The following is a 23589-nucleotide window of genomic DNA, read 5'->3' on the forward strand; positions in this document are numbered from 1 at the left end:
TCGAAAACGAAAGTAGTATTATTAGTGAAGTGACGTTTCATTCTCTATTACGCAATATGTGGTATGGATAATAAAAGAGGCCAAGGAGTTTTACACCCAAATGCCCATGGATGTCTAGAGGTCTGATCAATGCACCCCATATGAAGGCGTCTTTGTTCAAGGCTGCATGTAAAAGTAGGACACAGGAAGATCTTCTGAAGTATAAACATTACAAAAATGTGCTCACTTCTTCAGTTCATTTAGCAAAAAAGCTGTATTTTTCGCGTCGAATTAATGAGTGTAAGGGGAATTTGCGCAAGGTTTGGACTGTAATTAATGAAGCTCTCTCCCGCAAGAAACTCGAACAATCTTCCCCATGTCTTTATAGGAATGCTGATGGATCTGTTGTGGACAAAAAATCCTTAGCGAGTGCCTTCAACTCGTATTTCACCACACTTCCTTCAGTTCTCATTCCACCCCCAAGTAGAGTAAGTTGTTTTCCCTTGACAGAGAAGACTTTTTTCCTTTCCCCATGTAGTACTACTGAGATTTCTAGTATTATTTCTCAACTTCCAAGCAGTTGTTCAGTTGATAGTTTTGGTTTGAGTAATAATGTTCTTAAAAAAATCAGTCAGTTTGTTTCTCATCCCATCTCACACATAACTAACCTCTCTCTTTCTTCTGGTATTTCCCCTCATTTATTTAAACTTACTACTGTTGTACCTTTGCATAAAAAAGGTGATTCATCTCTAATTTCAAATTACAGACATATTTCTCTTCTTCCCGTCATCTCAAAGGTTGTTGAAAAAGTAGTGTATCGTCGACTCTTCATTTGTATTTAGTACTAATTCGACTGCTGGAAACTCTCTCATCACTAACCATCAGTATGGTTTTCGTCCCTCATTCTCTACCTTGCATGCACTTTCTGATGCAACAGAGTTTGTGCGTGTTAATCTGGACAAGGGCTTGTGTGTTTTGAGTCTATTTCTTGACTTTTCAAAGGCCTTTGATATGGTTGACCACAATGTTCTTATGTCTGAACTATCTTTATTTGGAGTGCATGGAGTCCCACTAGAATGGTTTAGGTCCTGTCTCTCAGAAAGATCTCAGTATGTTTCAGTTAACCGTATCTGTTCCTCTACTTTGCCTGTATTGAAAGGTGTCCCACAAGGCTCTGTGCTTGGACCACTTTTGTTTCTAATTTAAAATTAATGATCTTGTCGATGGTCTTCATCCCCATGTTCACCCTGTTCTTTTTGCTGATGACAGTAACTTTTCCACTGCTGCAGTGGACCTGCCATCTGCCGCTTCTATAGCTCAAGGTATTCTTGATAAAGTAAAGGATTGGTGCTGGTCAAATGGTATGGCTCTTAACAGCCGAAAGAGTGCCATTGTCAACTTCAGGACCCCTTACCGTATGAGAAACGTACAGGATCCAATCACCCTGACTTTTGGGAACGATATTGTACCACAAGCTACTATGGTGAAATTTTTGGTGTGTATCTTGTTTTCTTTCTTTTAAACCGCATATAACTCACACCCGTTCCTTAATCCTCCGCCAGTCTTCAATGTTGCACCGGATTAAGTCATTTCTTCCACCTGATATTATGGTTTCTCTTTATTATGCTTTTATTTATCCTTACCTTTATTTATCCTTACCACGGACAGGCTCAGGTAGGTACTTTTCTTCTTTAAGTAATTCTTCTCGACGTTTTATTTTACCAAAACGATCTTCTACAGCAGCCCAGAGATCTCCTGTATATCAATCAATTCTATTATGGAACTCCGTCCCTTCGGATGTCCCTCTTTTTCGTTCTGCAAAGGCATTATTTCGTCGGGTCTTTCCAGTTCAATAATTTTTCTCTCTCTTTATTAATTCTATCCTAATTTGTATGTCACTTCTCTTCTTTTAAAAATCATTTTCAGCTATATGTTATATCTCCTTTTTAATCTTCCATCTGTCAAATATCCTTTTTGTTCAATGTCCTTGTCTTGTTCCGGTGTTTTTTTTTTTTTTGTTTTTTTTTTTGTTTTGTTTTTTTGTTTTTTTCTTGTTTTTTTATTATAAAAGTGTTTTATTCTTGTTCTCTGTGGTCCATTACAAGCAAAGCTTCTTGGGCCTAGTAACCGCTTTACTTTTGTAATAGTTTTTCTTTTGTAATAGTTTTTTCTTTTAGTATCAATAAATTGATTGATTGATTGTTACCTTTAGAACCTCTCACTGAAACCTCACAAGGCGTGCGATTTTCTCCATACATTTCCTAGCGTGCTCGTCAGACCAAATTTCCACACCTACAAATAACAAATTGCTATGGCATACTTTACCTTACATCCATGACATCAGAAGAGGTTATAAGGGGGGTGGGGGTGAGCACTTGCCCCAGGCATAGAAATTTTAGGGGCGCAAAATTTCAAATAAATGATCTAACCATTATAACCATTTTATAATTTTTTGGAATTCTGTTTTTACTAAAATAAAGCAGAGGGCGCACTTAATAAATCAAAATAGAAAAAAAAATCATTAATTAATAAATGATATAAAGTAAAAAACAAAACTTCATTTAAATTCTAGCGTGAAAATTAATAAAAATTTATTATTAATTAATTAATAAACTGAAAATAAATTTGCTAATAAATGAAATTTTGGCCTAAAAATTTTGTGGGAGGCAGGGGAGGGGGACTAGCCAAGATTTTGCCCTGGGCGCAAGAGAGGCCAAAACCGCCACTGCATGACCCTTTGTCTATGAGCAAAAAGAAACACTCGGGTTCCTTTTTGTTAATATCAGAGGGCAAAAAGAAACTTAACCAACGAAAAAAAAAGTTTAAGAGCTTACCAACTGTTAATTTTATTGCATCTGTGATAACTCCGTTAATGCCCATTGATAAAGTGTATCCCAATAATGCATTAATAAGGTCACTGAAATCCTTGGTCACGAGGAAACAGATAGAAAATACTACCAAAGGAACGAACACTACCAGAAACTGAAAAAGCAAAACTACAAACAAATAATTGTAGAACTGGCAGCTCATACGTAGCTAGCATAGCTCACAATTGTTGAAAAATATACAATTTTTTGCCAGCAAATTTATACCACGATATCTGTCACCCTGAACGAAAAATGATTGAACTCAACGATGCTTACTGCTGCCTTGATTCAAAACACAGTATTTATATGTTTTTTTGTTTTTTTAAGTCAGTAGCATAAAGCGACGGAGAAAGATATGGAATTCAAATATTTCGTTATAGCATCGACGAGGCCACCTACTGTGGGTATAAGACGAAAAAAGCGTAAAAAAGAAATAATAGTGAAAATGGTTATTTAACAATAATCCTTACTAGGACACTATGAATTAATCCAAGATCAAATAAGTATTTTCTATTACGCACCGTTGGATGGTAATGTGGTATTTGGTATGTAGCTTTTCTAAGTCGGGAGTATAGAGAGACGAAGGAGGAGATGGAATTCAAACATATCGTTACAGCACCGACAACAGCATCTATTGAATCAATGAGATGGAAAAAACACAAAACTAGAGATAATAATAGATAACAAATATTTGGTTTTTATTAAGATTCTTTGGGTTGAACCAGGATCGAATAAATATTTGCAGTCATGTATCATTATATGGTAATATGCTTACTCTGCTGCCTTGATTCAAAACACAGTGTCTACATGTTGTTGTTTTTTTAAGTCAGGAGCATAAAGTGACGAAGAAAGAGAAGAAGAACGCCATCTATTGATTGTTATAAAAAAAAGATAGCGTAATCAATCGATCATAACATCAAGGGTTATCTAATAACTAATTTTTTTATGATTTGAGTTAAACCTGGATCTAATAAGTATTTTCCGTATATTATATGGGAATGATCTCTACCATGCTGGCTAGTCTTTCTTGTAACATGACAACAATAAGAATATAAAAAATTCTGTAATATTGATATTAACGTTTAATTTATCTGTTTTTCAAGTTGAAACAGATTAATGCTCGATAATACCAGGAATTCAATTAAAATACTGATTATTCTTATTGTTTATCCTTATCTTATAAATAATTGGACACATGAAGATTCTTCAAGACGAATCCATCTGCTTGAGTGAAGAACGGAGCCCTCAAGGCTATATCGCGATCTCAGTGCGCACACCTCGAGTGAGGTAAATGAGCCGAAGGACTTGTAGCTTTCCTTAGTAAAAAATGTCGGATCAAACTACTTCAAAGTCGCATCAAATGGTTGAACCAAATCAATCCCCAAGATTTGCCATAGATTTGTGCGTGTCGGTTTAAATCTAATTCGATTCGTGCAATTATTTATTTCAACACTAACTTTGATGCATTAATAAATATTTACTGGGTTCTTTCTCGTGCATTATCGAAACCCTATGCCAAATACAAACTTACCGAAAATAAGTTCTTTACTCTTTTCCTGAAAAATTACCTTTTTCAACATAAAAAGTGTTGGGGCTATTGGTGATAACCTACTTACAGTACCCCTGACAGCAATAACCTTTGTGGGATACACTGCCGAAGTTGGGATTGAAGCCAGTAATGGCCGTCTAAATCCAACCAGAGGGTCTATACCCCTGGAAATTTGAAGCGCCGGCCGTGACGCAATAAGGATCCCTTGAGGAGCAGCCTGGGATGGGATATAGAAATTATCTTGCTAGTACCGGTTCTGAAGATCAGGCAACGCTTGTCACTGATTGCAGGCGAGTGGTGGCTGACTCTCCCCTTTCTTTTTAGGGACGGGTCTTGCCTGCCCAGGTTGGTCTGAAGGAGGCGGTTGAGGTTCTCATAATTGAAAAAAAAACAATGGTAGGTACATTGAAACTACCAAGGAAGGGTTTTTTTGCAAAGGGGAAGAAAGAGTTAGGCAAGCCTCATCTAAAACTACCACGCCCAAGGGGGCAACAATAGCCCAGCGGTTATTATATATATATATATATATTTGGCTATTATGGCAATGGTCCCTCATGGTTGGAGCCTCGTCTCAATTTTCCTGTCCGCCCGTAATGATAATAATAATAGCCATAAAAGTTTACATACAAAACATGTGCCCACTCTGTTGACCATCTTCAATTAAAAAAAAAAGTTATTTAACATCTCACCTTGGATGGTATCAAAAACTAACATTTCCTCTATTAATTTAAAGACACAAAATTTTCTGATGTATGTAATGAGCGAAGATGAAACTTGAAAAACAAACAAAATTGTTGCTTCGGAGTAAACGTAATACATACTTCTCATATTGATTCAAATATACTGACTCGTAATATTTCCCTCAACTTTGTAGAATCTTAGAAAGCTAGCGCTTTACTGAAAATCGATCTTACTTGAAGTTTGAGACAAATCATACACTAAAGTTTGCTGATTTCACGGACAGTGATTGATTATTGAGAACCAAATAAATTAGCTTTTTATTTTCAACAGGGTACTTACGGACTTTCTAGCTCGTAATCATGTTCTGTCGCGTCAATCTTGCGATTTCATCAAAGCAATAGTTTTTCGAAATTCAGCAAATTTAGGAAAATATTACAAGGTACTTTGTTTGAACCAATATTACAGGTATATTAAATTTCATTTTTGCTCTTTACTTACACCCAAAAAAATAATTTTTAACTAATTTTTGTCCGTTTTAGGTTTTAAAAATACATACGATAAACCTTACACAAGCTTTAAAGGGAAAAAGAACAGTAAATACTCAGTGGTTGGCCTCTTCTGAAGTAAACATACTATACAAATAAAAGTAATACCATCAGATTCCCTATTTAATACTAATTATAATATCATGGTCCCTCTTCTGATACTATACCCTCAACCTGATGGTCCCAGACATTGTCCAGTGATAGCAAACAAAAGAAATGAAACTTAACAATAAAATTCCTACTTTAGAAATTAAAGCATATTTCTAAAAATTATATTATCATGCTTCCCTCCATTGTTATCAAGTTTTAAAATAATTCCAAATGGTATTTATATTTACGATTTTCTCAGGCAAAACTAAATTTCATCAAGCAAAAATTTAAAGATTCAGCTTGAACAAAGAACCTATGACTTATCGCAAGATCAACTAAAGGAAAAATATATGATTACGGCTACATAAATAGGTGAGGAGAGGGTATTGTCAAAAACCATGCCAGGTGGAAGAATGATAAAATAAATACAGAAAATAGCGACGAAAACCACACTGCCATTCCATCAAAAACAAGAAGAACAATAAGGGAATTCTTTTCGTAAGACAGTGGAATTCTAATTTGAATGAATATTTTGGCCCTATGTCCAAAGGCCGTCTTCGGCAAAATATAAATATATAAAAGAAGAAAGACTTGCAGCAACACACGACCAATAAAACTAAAACTAGGTATTGCTTAGGCATACCTATTTGCTATAGCCTATCCGCAACACAAATTAATCGAGATTACAGATTAATTTTACGACTGATTACGGACCGCTTGCTCTTCTGCTTAGGGATTTTAGTGCAGCCAACAAGAGCAGCCTTTTATAAAGGGTTTACTTTGTCAGACTTAGGGTTTCAGGCTCTTATCTAAATTCTCAAAATTATATTATATATAAATGTAGTGTTTTGTTCTATACAATCCCGTGAAATTTTTATAGGAATTTTAGAAAGCCGAAGAACATTAATTTTCTTTTAAACGCGGTTTTCTAAACCTTCAGCTAGCATGGGCTGTGGCTTGCTCTTCACTAGGGTAGTAAAGGGGCTGAGAGAATAGCACCAAAAATCTGGGACTGTCAACCTCTGGTTATTGGTTTACGATCACGCAGACTTGTTGGGTTTTTTTTTTTCAGGCTTTCCAACATTTTTTTACTTCAGAAGTTGTACTAAAAATACCATTTTGGAGCAATATAGAACTTTATGATAGAGTTATCAAGACACATTTACAAAGAGTACGTAGATATGATCAAAAGCTTTAAGACAAGCCTTTAAACATGTCTCTACGATGTGGCAATAGCCTACGACTTCTGCAAGTCAGGCCACAATTTATGAGACTTACTAGGGGGGTGGGAGGGAGAGTATACAAGAGGGATGAGTATAAAACTCAGCTAAAGGTTCCCGGCCATGGACATATTATGACAGCACCCTTTCCATGGTTCCTAGCCTTTCTCCTCTAAATATGGCACAATAAAATTGTTATTTTGGGTGTTTATGATGGTGTTATCAAGACGAATTTATAAAAAGTAAGTATATATAGAAATTAGATGTTAAATGATATCCTAAACCGCTCTCTATGATGCTCCAATAGCCTGCTAGTTCTGCATACAATTTATGAAAGATGCTATTGGGGTAGAGAGGGGGAATGTACAAGAGGGAGGATAATGAACCTCAGGCTTAAAATTTTCAACCAAGGATACTCTTATGGTACCCTTTTTATACTTCCCAGCCTCTTTATTCAAGAAATTGCACCCAAAGTGCACTTTTTGTGTGCCACGTGGCACTTTTAGAAGGCGTTACCAATTCAAATTTATAGAAAACGATTAGAACAAAGAAGCTTTTACATGAACTCTTAAAAAGTCTTCTATGACTTTCCTGTGCAAAGCTAGTAGTGAAGACAAATAAATAATAATTTTTTCAAAAAAAACATCAAAAAACAGGATACATCAGTACTACCCATGCAAAGAAAGGTCATTTTCCTTGTTGCTTGTGATGGGGGTTGTAAGTTTTCTGTGTGGGGTTTTCGAAAATGATAAGTCCGATGATAAAGTTTCGTTTAAATCTGACAACATTTTCATGGGGTTTCAGGCTCTTTTTCAAAAATCATATAGCCTACATTTGTTTTCAAAATAATATTTTAGTGTCAAGACTAATCGAAATAATAGTTTCCATTCCCAAATCAGCTGCAACTCGCAATGAATTATCACCAGGCAACTTTTTGAACGCTTATTTACTATGGACAGTGGTTCGCTCTTTACTAGGCTGCAGTTATCGCTGCAACCATGAAAGAAATGTTTATAAAATGTACGCTAGGCAAACACAAACGTCACTGGGGTCATGAACAAACAAGTCATAACAAGTTCAAAGGACCGCCAAAAGTAACATGTTTACCGTGCAACAAACAGTTCGTGGTAGCCTGTGAGTTAAGAGCAACCAGAACTACAAACAACCGAAACTCCTAAACAAGGAGTTTAGATAATAATATATGCATAAAAAATTAACTTTTTGTGACAATTCTAAATATGCAACATTCATTAAGTTTAGAGTTACCAATCAAAAACCCCTCAGTCGGAAAAATTGACTAGTTGCGGAAAAAGGGGGAAAATATCCGCAAAAGAGCGAGTGTCCTTCCTGACCATTACATCATCAAATGCAAAATCTCATGTGAAATCTCAAAAACACGAATTCTTAGACTTTCAGCAAAGAACGGTCAAAAAAATTAGCCTTCTTTCTTAGGACTAATCGTATCGAATCAATGGTCGTAAAATATAGGGAGAAAGATCATTTGAATGGAAACTAATAGCTATAGGGCCCTTTTTGAGTAGCAAAACGGATTATGATGGAGCAAAGTGAAATCTTCTGCCATCTTGTGGCAAAAACAACTAATTTGGTTCAAAGAGGGCGGAAAAGCTACCCAACAAACAAGAGCTAAGAGCTCATATGGCACTTGTGACGAGGTCGGAAGAGCCGAGAGCTCATATGGTACGAGGTCGGAAGAGCCAAGAGCTCATTTGGACGAGGTCGGAAGAGCCAAGAGCCAAGAGCTCATTTGGCACTTGTGAGAAGGTCAGAACCTAAAGTTAAACTTTATAGCACAAGATCCTTCTAAATATCAAATTTCATTAAGATCTGGTCACCCTTTCGTAAGTTACAAATACCTCAATTTTCAAAATTACCTCCCCCCTCCCAATTCCACCAAAGAGAGCAGATCCGGTCCAGTTATGTCAGTCACGTATCTTAGACAGGTTTCTATTCTTCCCATCCAGTTTCATCCTGATCTCACCGCTTTAAGTATTTTCTAAGATTTCCGGTCCCCCCAACTGCCCCCCCCCCAATTACGTTTGATCCGGTTGAGATTTAAAATAAGATATCAGAGTTACGAGGTCCTTCTAAATATGAAGTTTCATGAAGATCCGATCACTCCTTCGTAAGTTAAAAATACGTTATTTTTCTTATTTTTCAGAATTACCCCCCCCCCCCCCCCGCAATTGAGCGGATCCGTTCCAATTATGTAAATTACGTATGCAAGACTTTTGCTTATTTTTCCAACCAAGTTTCATCCCAATCCTTCCAATCTAAGGGTTTCCCATCATTTTAGGTCTCCCCACCCCAAACTTCCCCCAATGTCACCAGATCCGGTCAGGATTTAAAATAAGAGCTTTGAGCCACGATATCCTTCTAAAAATCAAATTTCATGGAGATCCAATCACCCATTCGTAAGTTAAAAATACCTCATTTTTTCTAATTTTTCAGAATTAACCCCCCCCAACTACCCAAAAGAGAGCGGATCCGTTCCGTTTATGTCAATCATCTATCTAGGACTTGTGTTTATTTTTCCCACCATGTTTCATCCCGATCCCTCCACTCTAAGTGTTTTCCAAGTTTTAGGTTTCCCCCTCCCAACTCCCCGCCCCCATCACCAGATCCGGTCGGGATTTAAAATAAGAGCTCTAAGACACGATATCCTTCTAAACATCAAATTTCATTGAGATCCGATCACCCGTTCGTAAGTTGAAAATACCTCATTTTTCTAATTTTTAAGACTTACTCTCCCCCTCCCAACTACCCCAAAGAGAGCAAATAAGTTCCGATTATGTCAATCATGTATCTGGGACTTGCGCTTATTTTTCCCATCAAGTTTCATCCCGATCCCTCTACTCTAAGTGTTTTCCAAGATTTTAGGTTTCCCCCCTCCAACTCCCCCCAATGTCATCAGACCCAGTCGGGATTTAAAATAAGAGCTCTGAGACACAATATCATTCCAAACATCAAATTTCATTAAGATCCAATCACCCGCTCATAAGTTAAAAATACTTCATTTTTTCTATTTTTCCGAATTAACCGGCCCCTTCTCCCCCCCCCCCCAGATGGTCAAATCGGGAAAACAACTATTTCTAATTTAATCTGGTCCGGTCCCTGATACGCTTGCCAAATTTCATCGTCCTAGCTTACCTGGAAGTGCCTAAAGTAGCAAAACCGGGACTTTAGGTTTTCCCCCTCCAACTCCCCCCAATGTCATCAGATCCGGTCGGGATTAAAAATAAGAGCTCTAAGACACAATATCATTCCAGACATCAAATTTCATTAAGATCCAAATACCCGCTGATAAGTTAAAAATACTTCATTTTTTCTATTTTTTGCGAATTAACCGGGCCCCCACTCCCCCCCAGATGGTCAAATCGGGAAAACGACTATTTCTAATTTAATCTGGTCCGGCCCCTGATACGCTTGCCAAATTTCATCGTCCTAGCTTACCTGGAAGTGCCTAAAGTAGCAAAACCGGGACCGACAGACAGACCGACAGACAGACCGACAGACAGACAGACCGACAGAATTGGCGACTGCTATATGTCACTTGGTTAATACCAAGTGCCATAAAAATCTGAGGAAGCCAATCAATTTAAAATTATCAAAAGCCATTGAGCTTTCCAGTTTAAGAAGCACTAATGTATGGTTGTAGCATAATCATTCCTAAAAATACACGCAGTTTAAACGAGAAAGACGATTAGTATACTTTTATTTTAAAGTTTCATGTATCTCAACTGATTTATTTGAGGTTTACTAAAATGATGTATAGTGTATCAGCTTTTATGGAAGAGGGCAGGTGGAACCTCATGCAGGTGGGGAATGGAACGAACTTTTTTGAGGACTCAACAAGTGTATTTTTACAGGCAAGCTAACTAGTTCTTCAAGACACATATACATACAATATATTGATAAAAAGAGAAGAGTGATATGGTTTCTATGTATTATTAAATAAAAAAAAACAAATTTTTTTAGCTGAAAGTAAGAAGCGACATTAAAACTTAAAACGAACAGAAATTACTCCGTATATGAAATGGGTTGTCCCCTCCGCAATCCCTCGCTCTTTACGCTAAAGCTTTTAATTGTTTTAAAAAGAAGAATTGTGGCAAAGAGTCAAACTTTAGCGCAAAGAGCGAGGGATTGCGGAGGGGACAACCCATTTCATATACGGAGTAATTTCTGTTCGTTTTAAGTTTTAATGTCACTCCTTACTTTCAGCTAAAAAAATTAGTTTTTTTTTATTTAATTTCTGAACGTTTTTGAATTAATGCATGTTTGGTTTTGGCTCTCCGCGCATAAATTATTAAAATGAAATTTGTATATTAATTCTTTTTTTGGCTAAATGGCTTTCTCTTAGTTTTGATCAGACGATTTTGAGAAATAAGGGGTGGAGAAGGAGGCCTAGTTGCCCTCCAATTTTTCGGTTACTTAAAAAGGCAACTAGAACTTTTAATTTTTAACGAACGTTTTTATTAGTAAAAAATATGCGTAACTTGAGAATTAACTTACGTAACAAACTTTCATAACCTTATATTTTTATTATGTATACGAGGGGGTTTGTACCCTCGTTAATACCTCGCTCCTTACACTAAATCGTAAGTTTTGTCCCAATTCTTTAAGAATGACCCCTGAATCAGAAAGGCCATAGAATAAATAGTTGAAATTACTAAAAATACTTTAGCATAAAGAGCAAGGTATTTATCTCCTCCTAAGTACCTCGCTCTTTATGCTAAAGTATTTTTAGAACCCCTCATATGCGGAATAATCTCAGTTTGTTTTAAGTTTCAATGCTACTTCTTTCTTTCATTTGAAAAAACTTTTCATGTTTATTTTTCATTGTTTTCTTATAGTAATGCTAGAGAATCCTGCGCCCTTTTCATTGAATTTTTCTTCCCCCATGACAGATTCCTCCAAAGAAAGATCCTCAATATAGCCTCCTCTCCTCAGCCCCACCCCCAAACAAAATAAAATCTCCCTGAAAACGTCTGTACACTTCCCAATAACCATTACTATATGTAAACACTGGTTAAAGTTTGTAACTTGCAGCCCCTCCCCCCGGGGATTGTGGGGGAGTAAGTCATCCCCAAAGACATAGTTATTATGGTTTTCGACTATGCTGAACAAAATGGCTATCTCAAAATTTTGATCCGTTGACTTTGGGAAAAAAATGAGCGTGGGAGGGGGCCTAGATGCCCTCCAATTTTTTTGGTCACTTAAAAAGGGTACTAGAAATTATCATTTCCGTTAGAATGAGCCCTCTTGAGACATTCTAGGACCACTTGGTCGATACGATGACCCCTGAAAAAACAAAACAAAAAACAAAAAAACAAACAAACAAACAAACACGCACCCGTGATTTGTCTTCTGGCAAAAAATACAAAATTCCACATTTTTGTAGATAGGAGGTTGAAATTTTGTAGATAGGAGCTTCTACAGTAGGATTCTCTGATACGCTGAATCTGATGGTGTCATTTTCGTTAAGATCCTATGACTTTTAGGAGGTGTTTCCCCCTATTTTCCTAAATAAGGCAAATTTTCTCAGGCTCGTAACTTTTGATGGGTAAGACTAAACTTGATGAAACTTATATATTTAAAATCAGCATTAAAATGCGATTCTTTTGATGTAGCTATTGATATCAAAATTCAATTTTTTAGAGTTTTGGTTACTATTGAGCCGGGTCGCTCCTTACTACAGTTCGTTACCACGAACTGTTTGATTTGTTTATTTGTTGTTTTTTCTTCCCTCGCTACTTCTTATTCAATAAGTGGCCGTAGAAACTTCGGAGGGGGTTCATTTGAATGGAAATCAAAAATTCTAGGGTCCTTTCTAAGAGTTCTCAGTAGTCCCATCGTTTACAGAATAACTCCTGTTGTTTTAAGTTGTATTATCGCTCTTTACTCCTAATTGAAAATGCTTTTTTTTAAAATCAAAATGAAGCCATATTCTTCAGCTCAAAAATACAACCTTTTCAGTTTTTGATAAATTCCTCTCCTTATTACAAATATAAGTAACAATTTTTACGCAAAGACCTCACATAATTTAACTTTTTCCTTAAAAAATGTTTTCCCCTATTTCTCCCGAAGATTTTAGGCACAGCAAAATAATAAATTTAACGTAACAGGCTGTTCGAAAAAAAAAATACTTGAATCATAAAAAATTGACCTGAAATCATACAGGAAATCGACCTTAAGTTAGACTGAAATCATACAAAATATATTTAGAAAAGTAAATGCTTACCCACAACATTTCTGATGGAACATAGCTTGGTGTTCGAGGATTCTTATACAGCCAGAGCTCTTCTTGGTGGATTTTCCTTTCAAAAGCAGGCCATTCTTCCATATGGCTGTGAAAATATTATTAAGAATAAGTGCACAGTATTTTTAAACAACAGAAAATAAACTATACTAGGTGATAGGTTTTATTTCATATAGACTAAAATCCTGCCAAGTACCCAAGAAAAGAATGCACTAAGTTTACAGAAGCGAGGTGTGACAATAAAACGCATAATCGTTAGAATTGTACTTATATCTTTGTTTGTTTGTTTATTTACAGTTCCGATTTACAAGTTGTTTGTTATATTTTTTTTATAGGTATTTTGTTTGTTCACAGTTCCAATTTACACGTAGTTTGTTATATTTTACAGGTTATTTGTTTGTTTACAGATCAGATTTACAGGTTGTTTGTTACATTTTTTACAGGCTGTTTGTTTAAAGATTCGATATAGGTTGTATGTTACATTTTTATAGGTTGTTTGTTCGTTTAAAGTTCCGATTTACAGGTTGTTTGTTATATATTTTACAGGTTATTTGTTTGTTTACAGATCAGATTTACAGGTTGTTCGTTACATTTTTGCAGGTTGTTTGTTTGTTTGCAGATCTGATACAGGTTGTTTGTTACATTTTTATAGGTTGTTCGTTTGTTTATAGTTCCGATTTACAGGTTGTTTGTTTGTTTGAAGTTCCGATTTACAGGTTGTTTGTTACATATTTTACAGGTTATTTGTTTATTTAAAGATCAGATTTACAGGTTGTTTATTACATTTTTTACAAGTCGTTTGTTTGTTTACAGATCCGATACAGGTTATTTGTTACATTTTTATAGGTTGTTTGTTTGTTTACAGCTCCGATTTACAGGTTGTTTGTTTGTTTATAGTTCCGATTTACAGGTTTTTTGTTACATATTTTACAGGTTGTTTGTTTGTTTATAGTTCCAATTTACAGGTTGTTTGCTAAATTTTTACAGCACAAGTTTTTATTGTACAGCAGAAAATAGCATAAATCGACACTTCACTGTGGTGTGACATCTTTTATAAGCCAATTTCTGTTATTCCGCAACCGATTTGACAATCCCTGGAAAAAAACAACAAAAACAAACACTTATCCATGACCATCCTTCTAAGGACCAATCCTTATACAACAATTATGTAGATATAAGCTACAAACTCCCACTCTAATTTTTGTCCTTGAACTATGATTTTTGGCTGTTCATAGTGAAATTATCATAAAAATCCCGTTTTGGTGGCTTTTTCACCCAGTTTTTAATTTATACAAGATTTCGCATATAGTTTACTAAATACGGGGAGTCATAATCTTCTCAACCCTCCTGTCTTTACGCTGAAGATTAACTTTTGCATACCAATGCTTCAAAAATGGAAATTGCCTCTTGAAAAAGGTAAATCCTCAAAATACGTTTTAGGGGGTAGTCCCACTTGCCAAAAGCGACTTTTCAGGTCGTGATATCTAAATCTTTAAAGGGGCTGGAGAGGGATCCATTGCATGATCTTTACTAATAATACAGACAAGCTAAGTGAAGCTGTCCACTAGATTGTTCTTTTTATTACCTAACGAACCTTTTCATCTACACTTATTCCTAGCCTTCGAGACAGAGACAGTATTCTCTGAAACTTTCAGAGAATACTGAGGAGGATGTAGAACTAGTTCAAAAATAAATTGTTGAACATATAAACCACATATAAACAAAAATACACATAAACCAATTTTGATACATTTTTAAAGCTTTTTTGGGTAAGGCCCCCACCCCTGAACAAAAATCTTGGATACGACCCTGATTTAAGGGCGTACAGAGGAAGATAGTTGACAAGTATTTACCTATATTCAAGGCTGTAATGTGAAGGGGGATTGAATCCTGTGAGCGCTATAGAATCCTGAAGATTATACAGATTTTCAACCAATATATTTGAAAAAAATTTCCCTATACCCACAAATCCAAAGTATCATAGTAAAAGCATCACAAAAATTGCAGCAAAATTTGGTCTAACATATAAATAGTTAGCCAAAATATTCTTATAAAGAAAACCTGGGATGATTTAAATATTCTTTTCTTATCCAATGAAAAAGATCTTCTCAATTAAATTTTAAAAACAGAGTTAATTTTTTCAAATTTCCACAAAACAAGTTTTTGAAAGAAAAGTAAATGACTAAAATGAACCAAAGATGAGAAAAATAAAGTTAAAGAATTTTTCAGGACAGAACTACTATAAATCACCATCAATAAATAAATCAAACCAAAAACGAACAGGAATTATAATAAATAACCAAGTCAAACTCAAAACAAGTAGAAACTACCACAAAGAGGAGAAGGACTAACAACCAGGCCTTTTAAAGACCACAACCTAATTTGGAATTTAGAGAAAACAATTCCTATTTTGAGCTATGTGTTTCTGTTTCTCATACCATTGTTAAAAAAGATGAAATGTTTAAGATGTGTTTGGTTTCCAATAAAGTGCAAATCATTTTCTGGTCTTTAGAATAGTTGGAGGGTGTTACCTCAACTCCTCTTTGCGGCAGTTTTATCGTTGTTGCATTGTTTTCTTATTTTTTATTTTATTCTAAGTTATTGTTTTCTAATTTTTTCTTCTTATTGCCAATCTTTTATTGATAAATTAAATGCATTATTTAACTAAGTAGCAAAAGCAGGACCATACCTTATGGATAAGTCATTTTTATTTTTCAGTCCATCTTAGAGGTCAAAATCAGGAATTTTTCACTATTCTGGGGAAAAAAGCTTAATCATAGAGTTACATGGTTATTTGGCTATGTGTGGGATATAATGTGGCTATTCTGTGGCTGAAGAGTAAATGAAAACTCACAGAAAAAAGCTCCAGAGACCAATCCTTAAAGCGAATTCTGCAATCATCTGAAGTTTACCATAAGGATACAAAGCAGTTGAATTCATAGCTATAAGATTAGCCGGCGTGATTTGAAGAAGGCTCCTTACAAGACTTCCTGTACATAAAAAAAAAACAATAACAAATATATGTACAATCACAGAGCAACAAGTCAAAAGAGTACAAAATTGCTTAAACATTGGTTTAGTAAAAATTGAGAACTACTAGTGCCATTGATAGAGCAGCAGAATCCTCCAAACCAGAAAAACTCAAAACAAGCTTTATTTTATTTCTTAATTATCATTTTAACCAAATTGTTAAGTCTAACTTTAAGTCTAACCAGATATTTCCTTAAAGTAATCTTAATTATCTGTATATAAATTTTGTTGGGGTTAAGGAATAGATAGGGTCAGGTTAATCTGCAAAACAAAGGCAACTAGAATAAAATGTTCACAACTGCAACTTCTGTGTCCTTTTGGCAAAGGTAGTTCTTTTAGCTACACCCAAATGCAAAACATGGTTGATAATTAATAGTATTAGTTGCTGTGTCTTAAAGAAAAACTTGTAATTCCTCTCTTATAAATTTTCAACTAGACTTTAGCAACTAAGCAGCTTGGGTCAACATTTGATATAATAGGTAAGCTCAACCTTTTTTAAAATTAAATAAAAAAACAAGTTTTTTTAAATGAAAGTAAGGAGCGGCATTAAAACTTAAAACGAACAGAAATTACTCCGTATATGAAAGGGGCTTTTCCTCCTCGACACCCCGCTCCTTACGCTAAAGTTTTTTATTGTTTTAAAAAGTAGAGTTGCGAGAAAGAATCAAACTTTAGCGCAAGGAGCGGGGTGTCGAGGAGGAAAAGCCCCTTTCATATACGGAGTAATTTCTGTTCGTTTTAAGTTTTAATGCCGCTCCTTACTTTCATTTAAAAAAACTTGTTTTTTTATTTAATTTCTGAAAGTTTTTGAATTAATGCATGTCTGATTTTGGCTCTCCGTACATAAATTATAGAAATGAAATTTGCATATTAATTCTTTTTTTGGCTAAATGGCTTTCTCTTAGTTTTGATCAGACGATTTTGAGAAATAAGGGGTTGGGAAGGAGGTCTAGTCGTCCTCCAATTTTTCGGTTACTTAAAAAGGCAACTAGATCTTTTATTTTTAACGAACGTTTTTATTAGTAAAAAAAAATACGTAACTTAAGAATTAACTTACGTAACAAACTTTTATATTCTTATATTTTTGATTATATATATGAGGGGGTTGGTCCCCTCGTTAATACCTCGCTCTTCACACTAAATCTTGTTTTATCCCAATTCTTTAAGAATGACCTCTGAATCAGAAAGGCCGTAGAATAAATAGTTGAAATTATTTCAAAAAATTTTAGCATAAAGAGCGAAGTATTTATCTCCTCCTAAATACCTCGCTCTTTATGCTAGAGTATTTTTAGAACCCCTCATATGCGTAATAATCTCTGTTCGTTTTAAGTTTTAATGCTTCTCCTTACTTTCAATTGAAAAAACTTTTTCATGTTTACATTTTCATTGTTTTTTTTATAGTAATGCTAGAAAGTCCTGCGCCCTTTTCATTGAATTTCTCTTCCCCCATGAAATATCCCTCCAAGGAAAGATCCTCCCATATAGCCCCCTCCCCTGAACCCCACACCCAAACCAAAAAAATCCCCCTGATAACGTCGGTACACTTCCCAGTAACCATTACTGTATGTAAACATTGGTCAAAGTTTGTAACTTGCAGCCCCTCCCCCAGGGACTGTGGGGGGTAAGTCATCCCCAAAGACATAGTTATTATGGTTTTCGACTATGCGGAACAAAATGGCTATCTCAAAATTTTGATCCGTTGACTTTGGGGAAAATATAAGCGTGGGAGGGGGCCTAGGTGCCCTCCAATTTTTTTGGTCACTTAAAAAGGGCACTAGAACTTTTTATTTCCGTTAGAATGAGCCCTTTTGCAACACTCTAGGACCACTTGGTCGATACGATGACCCCTGGGAAAAAAAAAACAAACAAATAAACACTCACCTGTGATTTGTCTTCTGAAAAAAATACGAAATTCCACATTTTTGTAGATTGGACCTTGAAATTTTTTCTGTAGGGTTCTCTGATACGCTGAATGCGATGGTGTAATTTTCGTTAAGATCCTATGACTTTTAGGGGGTGTTACCCCCTATTTTCCAAAATAAGGCAAATTTTCTCAGGCTCGTAACTTTTGATGACAAAGACTAAATTTGATGAAACTTATATATTTAAAATCAGCATAAAAATCCGATTCTTTTGATATATCTTTTAGCATCAAAATTCCGTTTTTTAGAGTTTCGTTTACTATTGAGCCGGGTCGCTCCTTACTACAGTTCGTTACCATGAACTGTTTGATACATTTCCAGGCAGTTTTGCACTCAGCAATAGACGCAAATATCTCTGTAGAAAAGTATGAAAGCCCACTTACAGCTCAAAACCATTGCCTCTTATGAGATTTTAAAACTTGCAACAAGACTAAAATCAGCTGCACCTTGTACAAATAAGATTTGCAGTCTAATATTGAAACAAGTCAGTAGTAAGCTACTTGACCACATTTCTAGATCTCTGCAACTGCAGTGGTGCCCTGTTTATGAGAACCAACTACAACAGTGTCATAATTAAAAACCCTGGTACCCCAATTAGTTAAGTCATATAGACCCACCTATCTCAGATAATGTCTATACAAGCTATTACAAAGAATGCTCAAATCCAGGATATTTCCAAAATTGATTAGTTGGATGTTATCTGAGCAGCATGGATATCCATCAGGAAGGAATACTACAGATGCCTTAACTGGTTCATCAAATAAAAGTTGGTCAAAAACATGAAAAAATACCCTAGTTGCCTTCTTAGACATGAAACCAGCATTTGATAAGGTTGGTCTATATTGGCATTTTCAAAGCTGGGAAAATTCTTACACAGTAGGAATTATTTACAGTGTAGGCAAATTCTAGCTAGTCTGGGGGTAAAAAGTCTGAACTGCAGAATGTACCCTCAGTGGGAGTTTCTTGGGCACTATCATGAATCAATAACCTTTTACTTCACATTGTGGTGATATTGATTTTGATGCTAATTTAGATTATCAAGTATATGGGTATACTGATGACTTTGTAACTGCAACAAACATTTAGAGATAGCTAGACACTTAAATATACTGTTCAAAAGAATTTGGATTATCTACATCATTGGGCCTTATATAATAACATGATCTATTCCCCTGGCATGTTGGCTATAATAGTACTGTCAACAAATAATGATGTAACTTTAAACATCCAGATAAAAGGCACTAAAATCCCTACCCCACATAGATGCTGTTACCTTAAACAGATGTTTTACTCAAAACTAACAAGACATCTTTCCATCCAATGCCTCATAGGTTCTCTATGAGGCACTTATGCTTGTTATAAAGCAAATTTGTTATGAAGCCCCTCCTTATGTTTGTTATAAAGCAAAAGGTCTGTACTCCAATTGGAAAAGTGGGGGACCTTGAGGTACTTCATATAACATTAGCAAGTCAGGTTGGTTTGAAGGCTATGTGTCTAAAGATTGGATCATGTCTCAGTTTCTTCTGCACCTAAAAGCTCTGCCTGGAAGGAAAGTTGTAATAGGTGATCAGCTAAGCTCTCACTTCAGTGACAAGATTATCAAGGTCTGCAATGAAGAAGTAAAATATTACTTTTGTTTGTTTATCAGTGAATTGCATCCATTTCTTGGAACGAAGCAGAATGAAGCATTCTTTGGGCTGACTAAATAAATCTGGGGAAGGGTCCTTGAAAATACATGATGCAAAACCCTGCTGAAAACTCAGTTGGAGAGTAGGTGTTTCCAAGGCTATTGAAGCTTCTTTGAGACTAGATCATAAAGGATGACAAAATTAACCTCCCAAAATGGGTTCAGAGCTTTGAAAGAATGCATTGCATAGAAAAAAATTCCCAATGGGTGATCAAATGTTAAAATCTGTGTGGCAGTTGGTGATTCTGTCCTAACTGTCTTTGAAAAAAAGTGGTTTGTCAATGTTTGTACTTAATCACATAAGCAAACACAGCTTCACAAAGCACCTAGAAAATCACTAGCTGAATCAAGATCATTTAGGGACAACTGAAGTGAAATCTAGCAAAGCTAAAATGAAGCCAAAATAAAGGAAAGAGAGCAGGAAAAAAGTTACAAAAATCCCTGTCTCTAGACTGCTTATCTGACAAGGCATCAAGAAACATGCCAGAAAAACTGTATGGTAATTCTAGTTAACTTAGCTGAGACAAATGCCAGAACAGAAAATAATTCTACATGTAAGAAGGGCTCAGGTCTCCAATCAAACTGTCTGACTTTTTTGTGAGAAATGTTTCTTGATTGGGTGAGCAGAAGACTTTCCAGATGAGGGGATAATGAGGTTCAAATTTTTGGAATGTGTGAGAAATACTGACTTCAACCAAGAAAGAAAATGTCAGCATTGTTGAAAAAAATAAGTTTTCACTAGACTACTCATGTAAAAAGGACACAGCCCCTTCCAAATTGCATGGTACCTTGAAGTCACAAAGTTATACAGAAACTTTGCAAGGAATACAAGTTCTACTCTCTAGTTTTTCTGGATTTTTCAGCAAGTCTGGTTTTTATTAACATGATCTTAGTTTGATTCTATATGGTTTTTTTCTTAGTTTTTTGATTTATATAACCTTTTTATGTTGAATCTACAAAAAAAAACTCTATAATTAAATGGTTGTTCAAACTTACCCAAGGCATGGCCAACTATGAACAAATTAGTAACTTAGGTGAAAAGTACATAAAATATCGCAATTCTAAAGTTTCACAGCATGGGTAACTTTCAACACAATTTTCAAAACAAAAATCATAGCCACTTGGGATAGGATGAAAAAAATTGCAATGCTATCCATGTCAGCAGTCAGAAATACATATAGAAATATTTTTCTAGGGTGTTATGTTACCATTTACAAAAGTTAATGCAAAACAACAGAGAGAAAAAAGGTATTTTTAGTTCAAAATAACCTTGTCTGACAGTATAGTTTACTTTAATTTAGTTTTACATCACCTGAAAGATTAAACTTAAAACCCTATTTCATTCCTGAGATACTGCAGATGTGCCATTTCAACAACTTGGGTGTACTTGAATTATTTTGAATTAGTTCAATAAGCTAGTAGTAGCAGGCTTTAATTTAGTCTACAGTATAGTAAAAGACTGATTCATAAGGCCCATTTTAATGTCTGACCATAATCACCATCTAGATATTTTCAATAGGCTATATAATTTAAGCTCTCCTAAAGAAATCAAGCAAAAACAAAGAGTAAATTTTGGTTTTGTAACAAAAATTATTAGAAGAGAATAAAAATGACAAACCCTTATCTCACCAACCATAGTATCAATGTTAATGTTACTAGCCTCTATTATAGCCTGATATTATTCTAATTTTTAACATGGAAATGGAACCCTAATTTGTAAGGCTAGGCTTTTTAAAATCAAGAAATGATAATTCATAAATTAAACTCTAGAAATCCTATTGTTTCTGCTAAAGTATAGATCATTTAAAAGCTAGGTACATGATGGTAATTACTGAGGTTAGCCTATTCTATGATTTAGGCACTACCCACATAGCCTACACTGTAAGCTTTGCCTACATAATCAAAAATTATTGGTCAATGTTCCTATTACCTGAACAATTGTTTAGGGTCATGAAACTATTGTTAATAGATGCATTTGGACTTTTGGAACATCTTTTCTCTCTTGCAAAATTACTGCAAACTCACCATTATGGAGTTATTATAGCCTATATTTTGCACATTAGGGGGGGGGGGTAAAGCACAGCATATAGGCCTATTAAATACAGCAATGGTCAGTTTACATATTTAATAGATGCTATGCTTTACCCCTAACCCCCTGATGTGCAAATATAAAGCCCAAATTTGTTTCTAAACCATTACAGATTTGCAATTTCAAATATCCTATCAACAAAAATGGAAATGATTGCAATTCTATATATGTAAATACAGGATATTTGGGCCAGAATAACTCCATAACAGTGAGTTTGCAGTAGTTTTGCAAGAGAGAAAAGATATTCCAAAAGTCAAAATGCATCTATTAGCAATAGTTTCATGATCCTAAACAATTTTTAAGGTAATAGGAACATTGACCAAATTATCATTCTATGCACATAGAAAAACTTCATGGGTTGCTTTGTTTAAGCTATTTTTATACATGCTTTAGACTATGTCTATAATAGGTATACATGTGAAAACAAAAACATGTAGTACTTCAAATATTTCAGAATGGACAATTGACTCAATTTGTGAGACAAAGACGTTACTCCTAGATTTTTTCAATTTTGTTACTTATAAAATAGGTAAAGTGTCCATTAATTAGTTTCCTACCTCAGTTTTAATAGTGACCACGGCTAGGTCTCTTGTTAATCTTATATAGAGAATTCATATATAGAAGCCTGTCAGTGTCAAGTGCCGAGTGCCAGTACTCCCGTCTCTCGCTCTTGTTAATCGAGCATAATTACCAGGGAATTTGAATTTACTGCTGATTATCTCGAAAGCAGTGTCAGCTCATAATTTGAGGTAGCGTTTTCGGGCACATTCAGAACTACTTTCAGGGCAAGTCCGAAAGTATGAGAGACGAAAATGTTAAGATCGCCTCCTCAAACCACATGTTGTGTGACAATAGCTTGACAAATATGAATCAAACTTTAGTGCTGATCAAAAAATAAATAGAGATCCATTAAAACCGGAAGACCACATGCAGAGAAGGAATGCCATATTTGCAATGACTTACTTCAATTTCAACGTTTGCCTTTTAAGAATAGATCAGGCTGAAACCTATTTCTAAGATAAATATTTCACAAATTTTTTGATTTCAAAGTCTAGCTCAATGTCTTTTTTCGTACTCCGATGCAATGAAAAATACTCTTCACAAATATGTCTTAATCGGACTTGACTTTAACTTGGATCTTTCGGATGAAGAACCACAGCCCAATTTACCGAGCGCAGAACGATGACTAGTTGAACCAGTAGGAGCAACTAGACTCTAATAGAAAATGAATGGGGATCTAGTTGATAGTAAGCCAGTTTGAATAAACAGAATAAGATGAGTATTTTTAGATAGTTAGATAACTAAATTTTGGTGCAAACAATACAGACCATCACCATTACAGAGCACTATTTGTCTGAAACATAGCCAAACCCCCAAAAAATATAACAAGACTCTTCTCTCATACTAAGTCTATGCGTGGAGTGGCCACAATAGAGAATTAGGCCATAAAAGAATAGCCAAGAGAAGCAAAAAAACCAGCAAACTGCTGACTCAAAAATGTCATCAGGACTGCCAGAGGCAAGATACATATGAATGCTCATCTGATGCAAAACGAAGAATTTTTTTATTTTGCTGCATTCTTCAGGAAAATTTTTGTTTGAAGAAACATTGACGTTAACAAAAAAAAATTGTAAATTCCTCATCTCTTATGTT

General features: G+C 35.2%; 1 protein-coding gene across 1 annotated transcript in view; it reads right to left on the minus strand.

Moving 5' to 3' along the window:
• Window positions 1–22664, minus strand: part of LOC136040236 (phospholipid phosphatase 5-like) — a 38242-nt gene extending 15578 nt beyond the window's left edge. The window contains exons 1-4 of the mRNA XM_065724441.1: window positions 22494–22664; window positions 16063–16198; window positions 13191–13296; window positions 2814–2961 (exon numbers count right to left, since the gene is read on the minus strand). Of these exons, the coding sequence (XP_065580513.1) occupies window positions 2814–2961; window positions 13191–13296; window positions 16063–16148 (340 nt within the window). The 5' untranslated portion in view covers window positions 16149–16198; window positions 22494–22664. The remainder of the gene's footprint in view (window positions 1–2813; window positions 2962–13190; window positions 13297–16062; window positions 16199–22493) is intronic.
• Between the last annotated feature and the right edge of the window lie 925 nt (window positions 22665–23589).

This window comes from Artemia franciscana, chromosome 2 (assembly GCF_032884065.1).
Source record: "Artemia franciscana chromosome 2, ASM3288406v1, whole genome shotgun sequence".
NCBI classification, from domain to species: Eukaryota; Metazoa; Arthropoda; class Branchiopoda; order Anostraca; family Artemiidae; genus Artemia; species Artemia franciscana.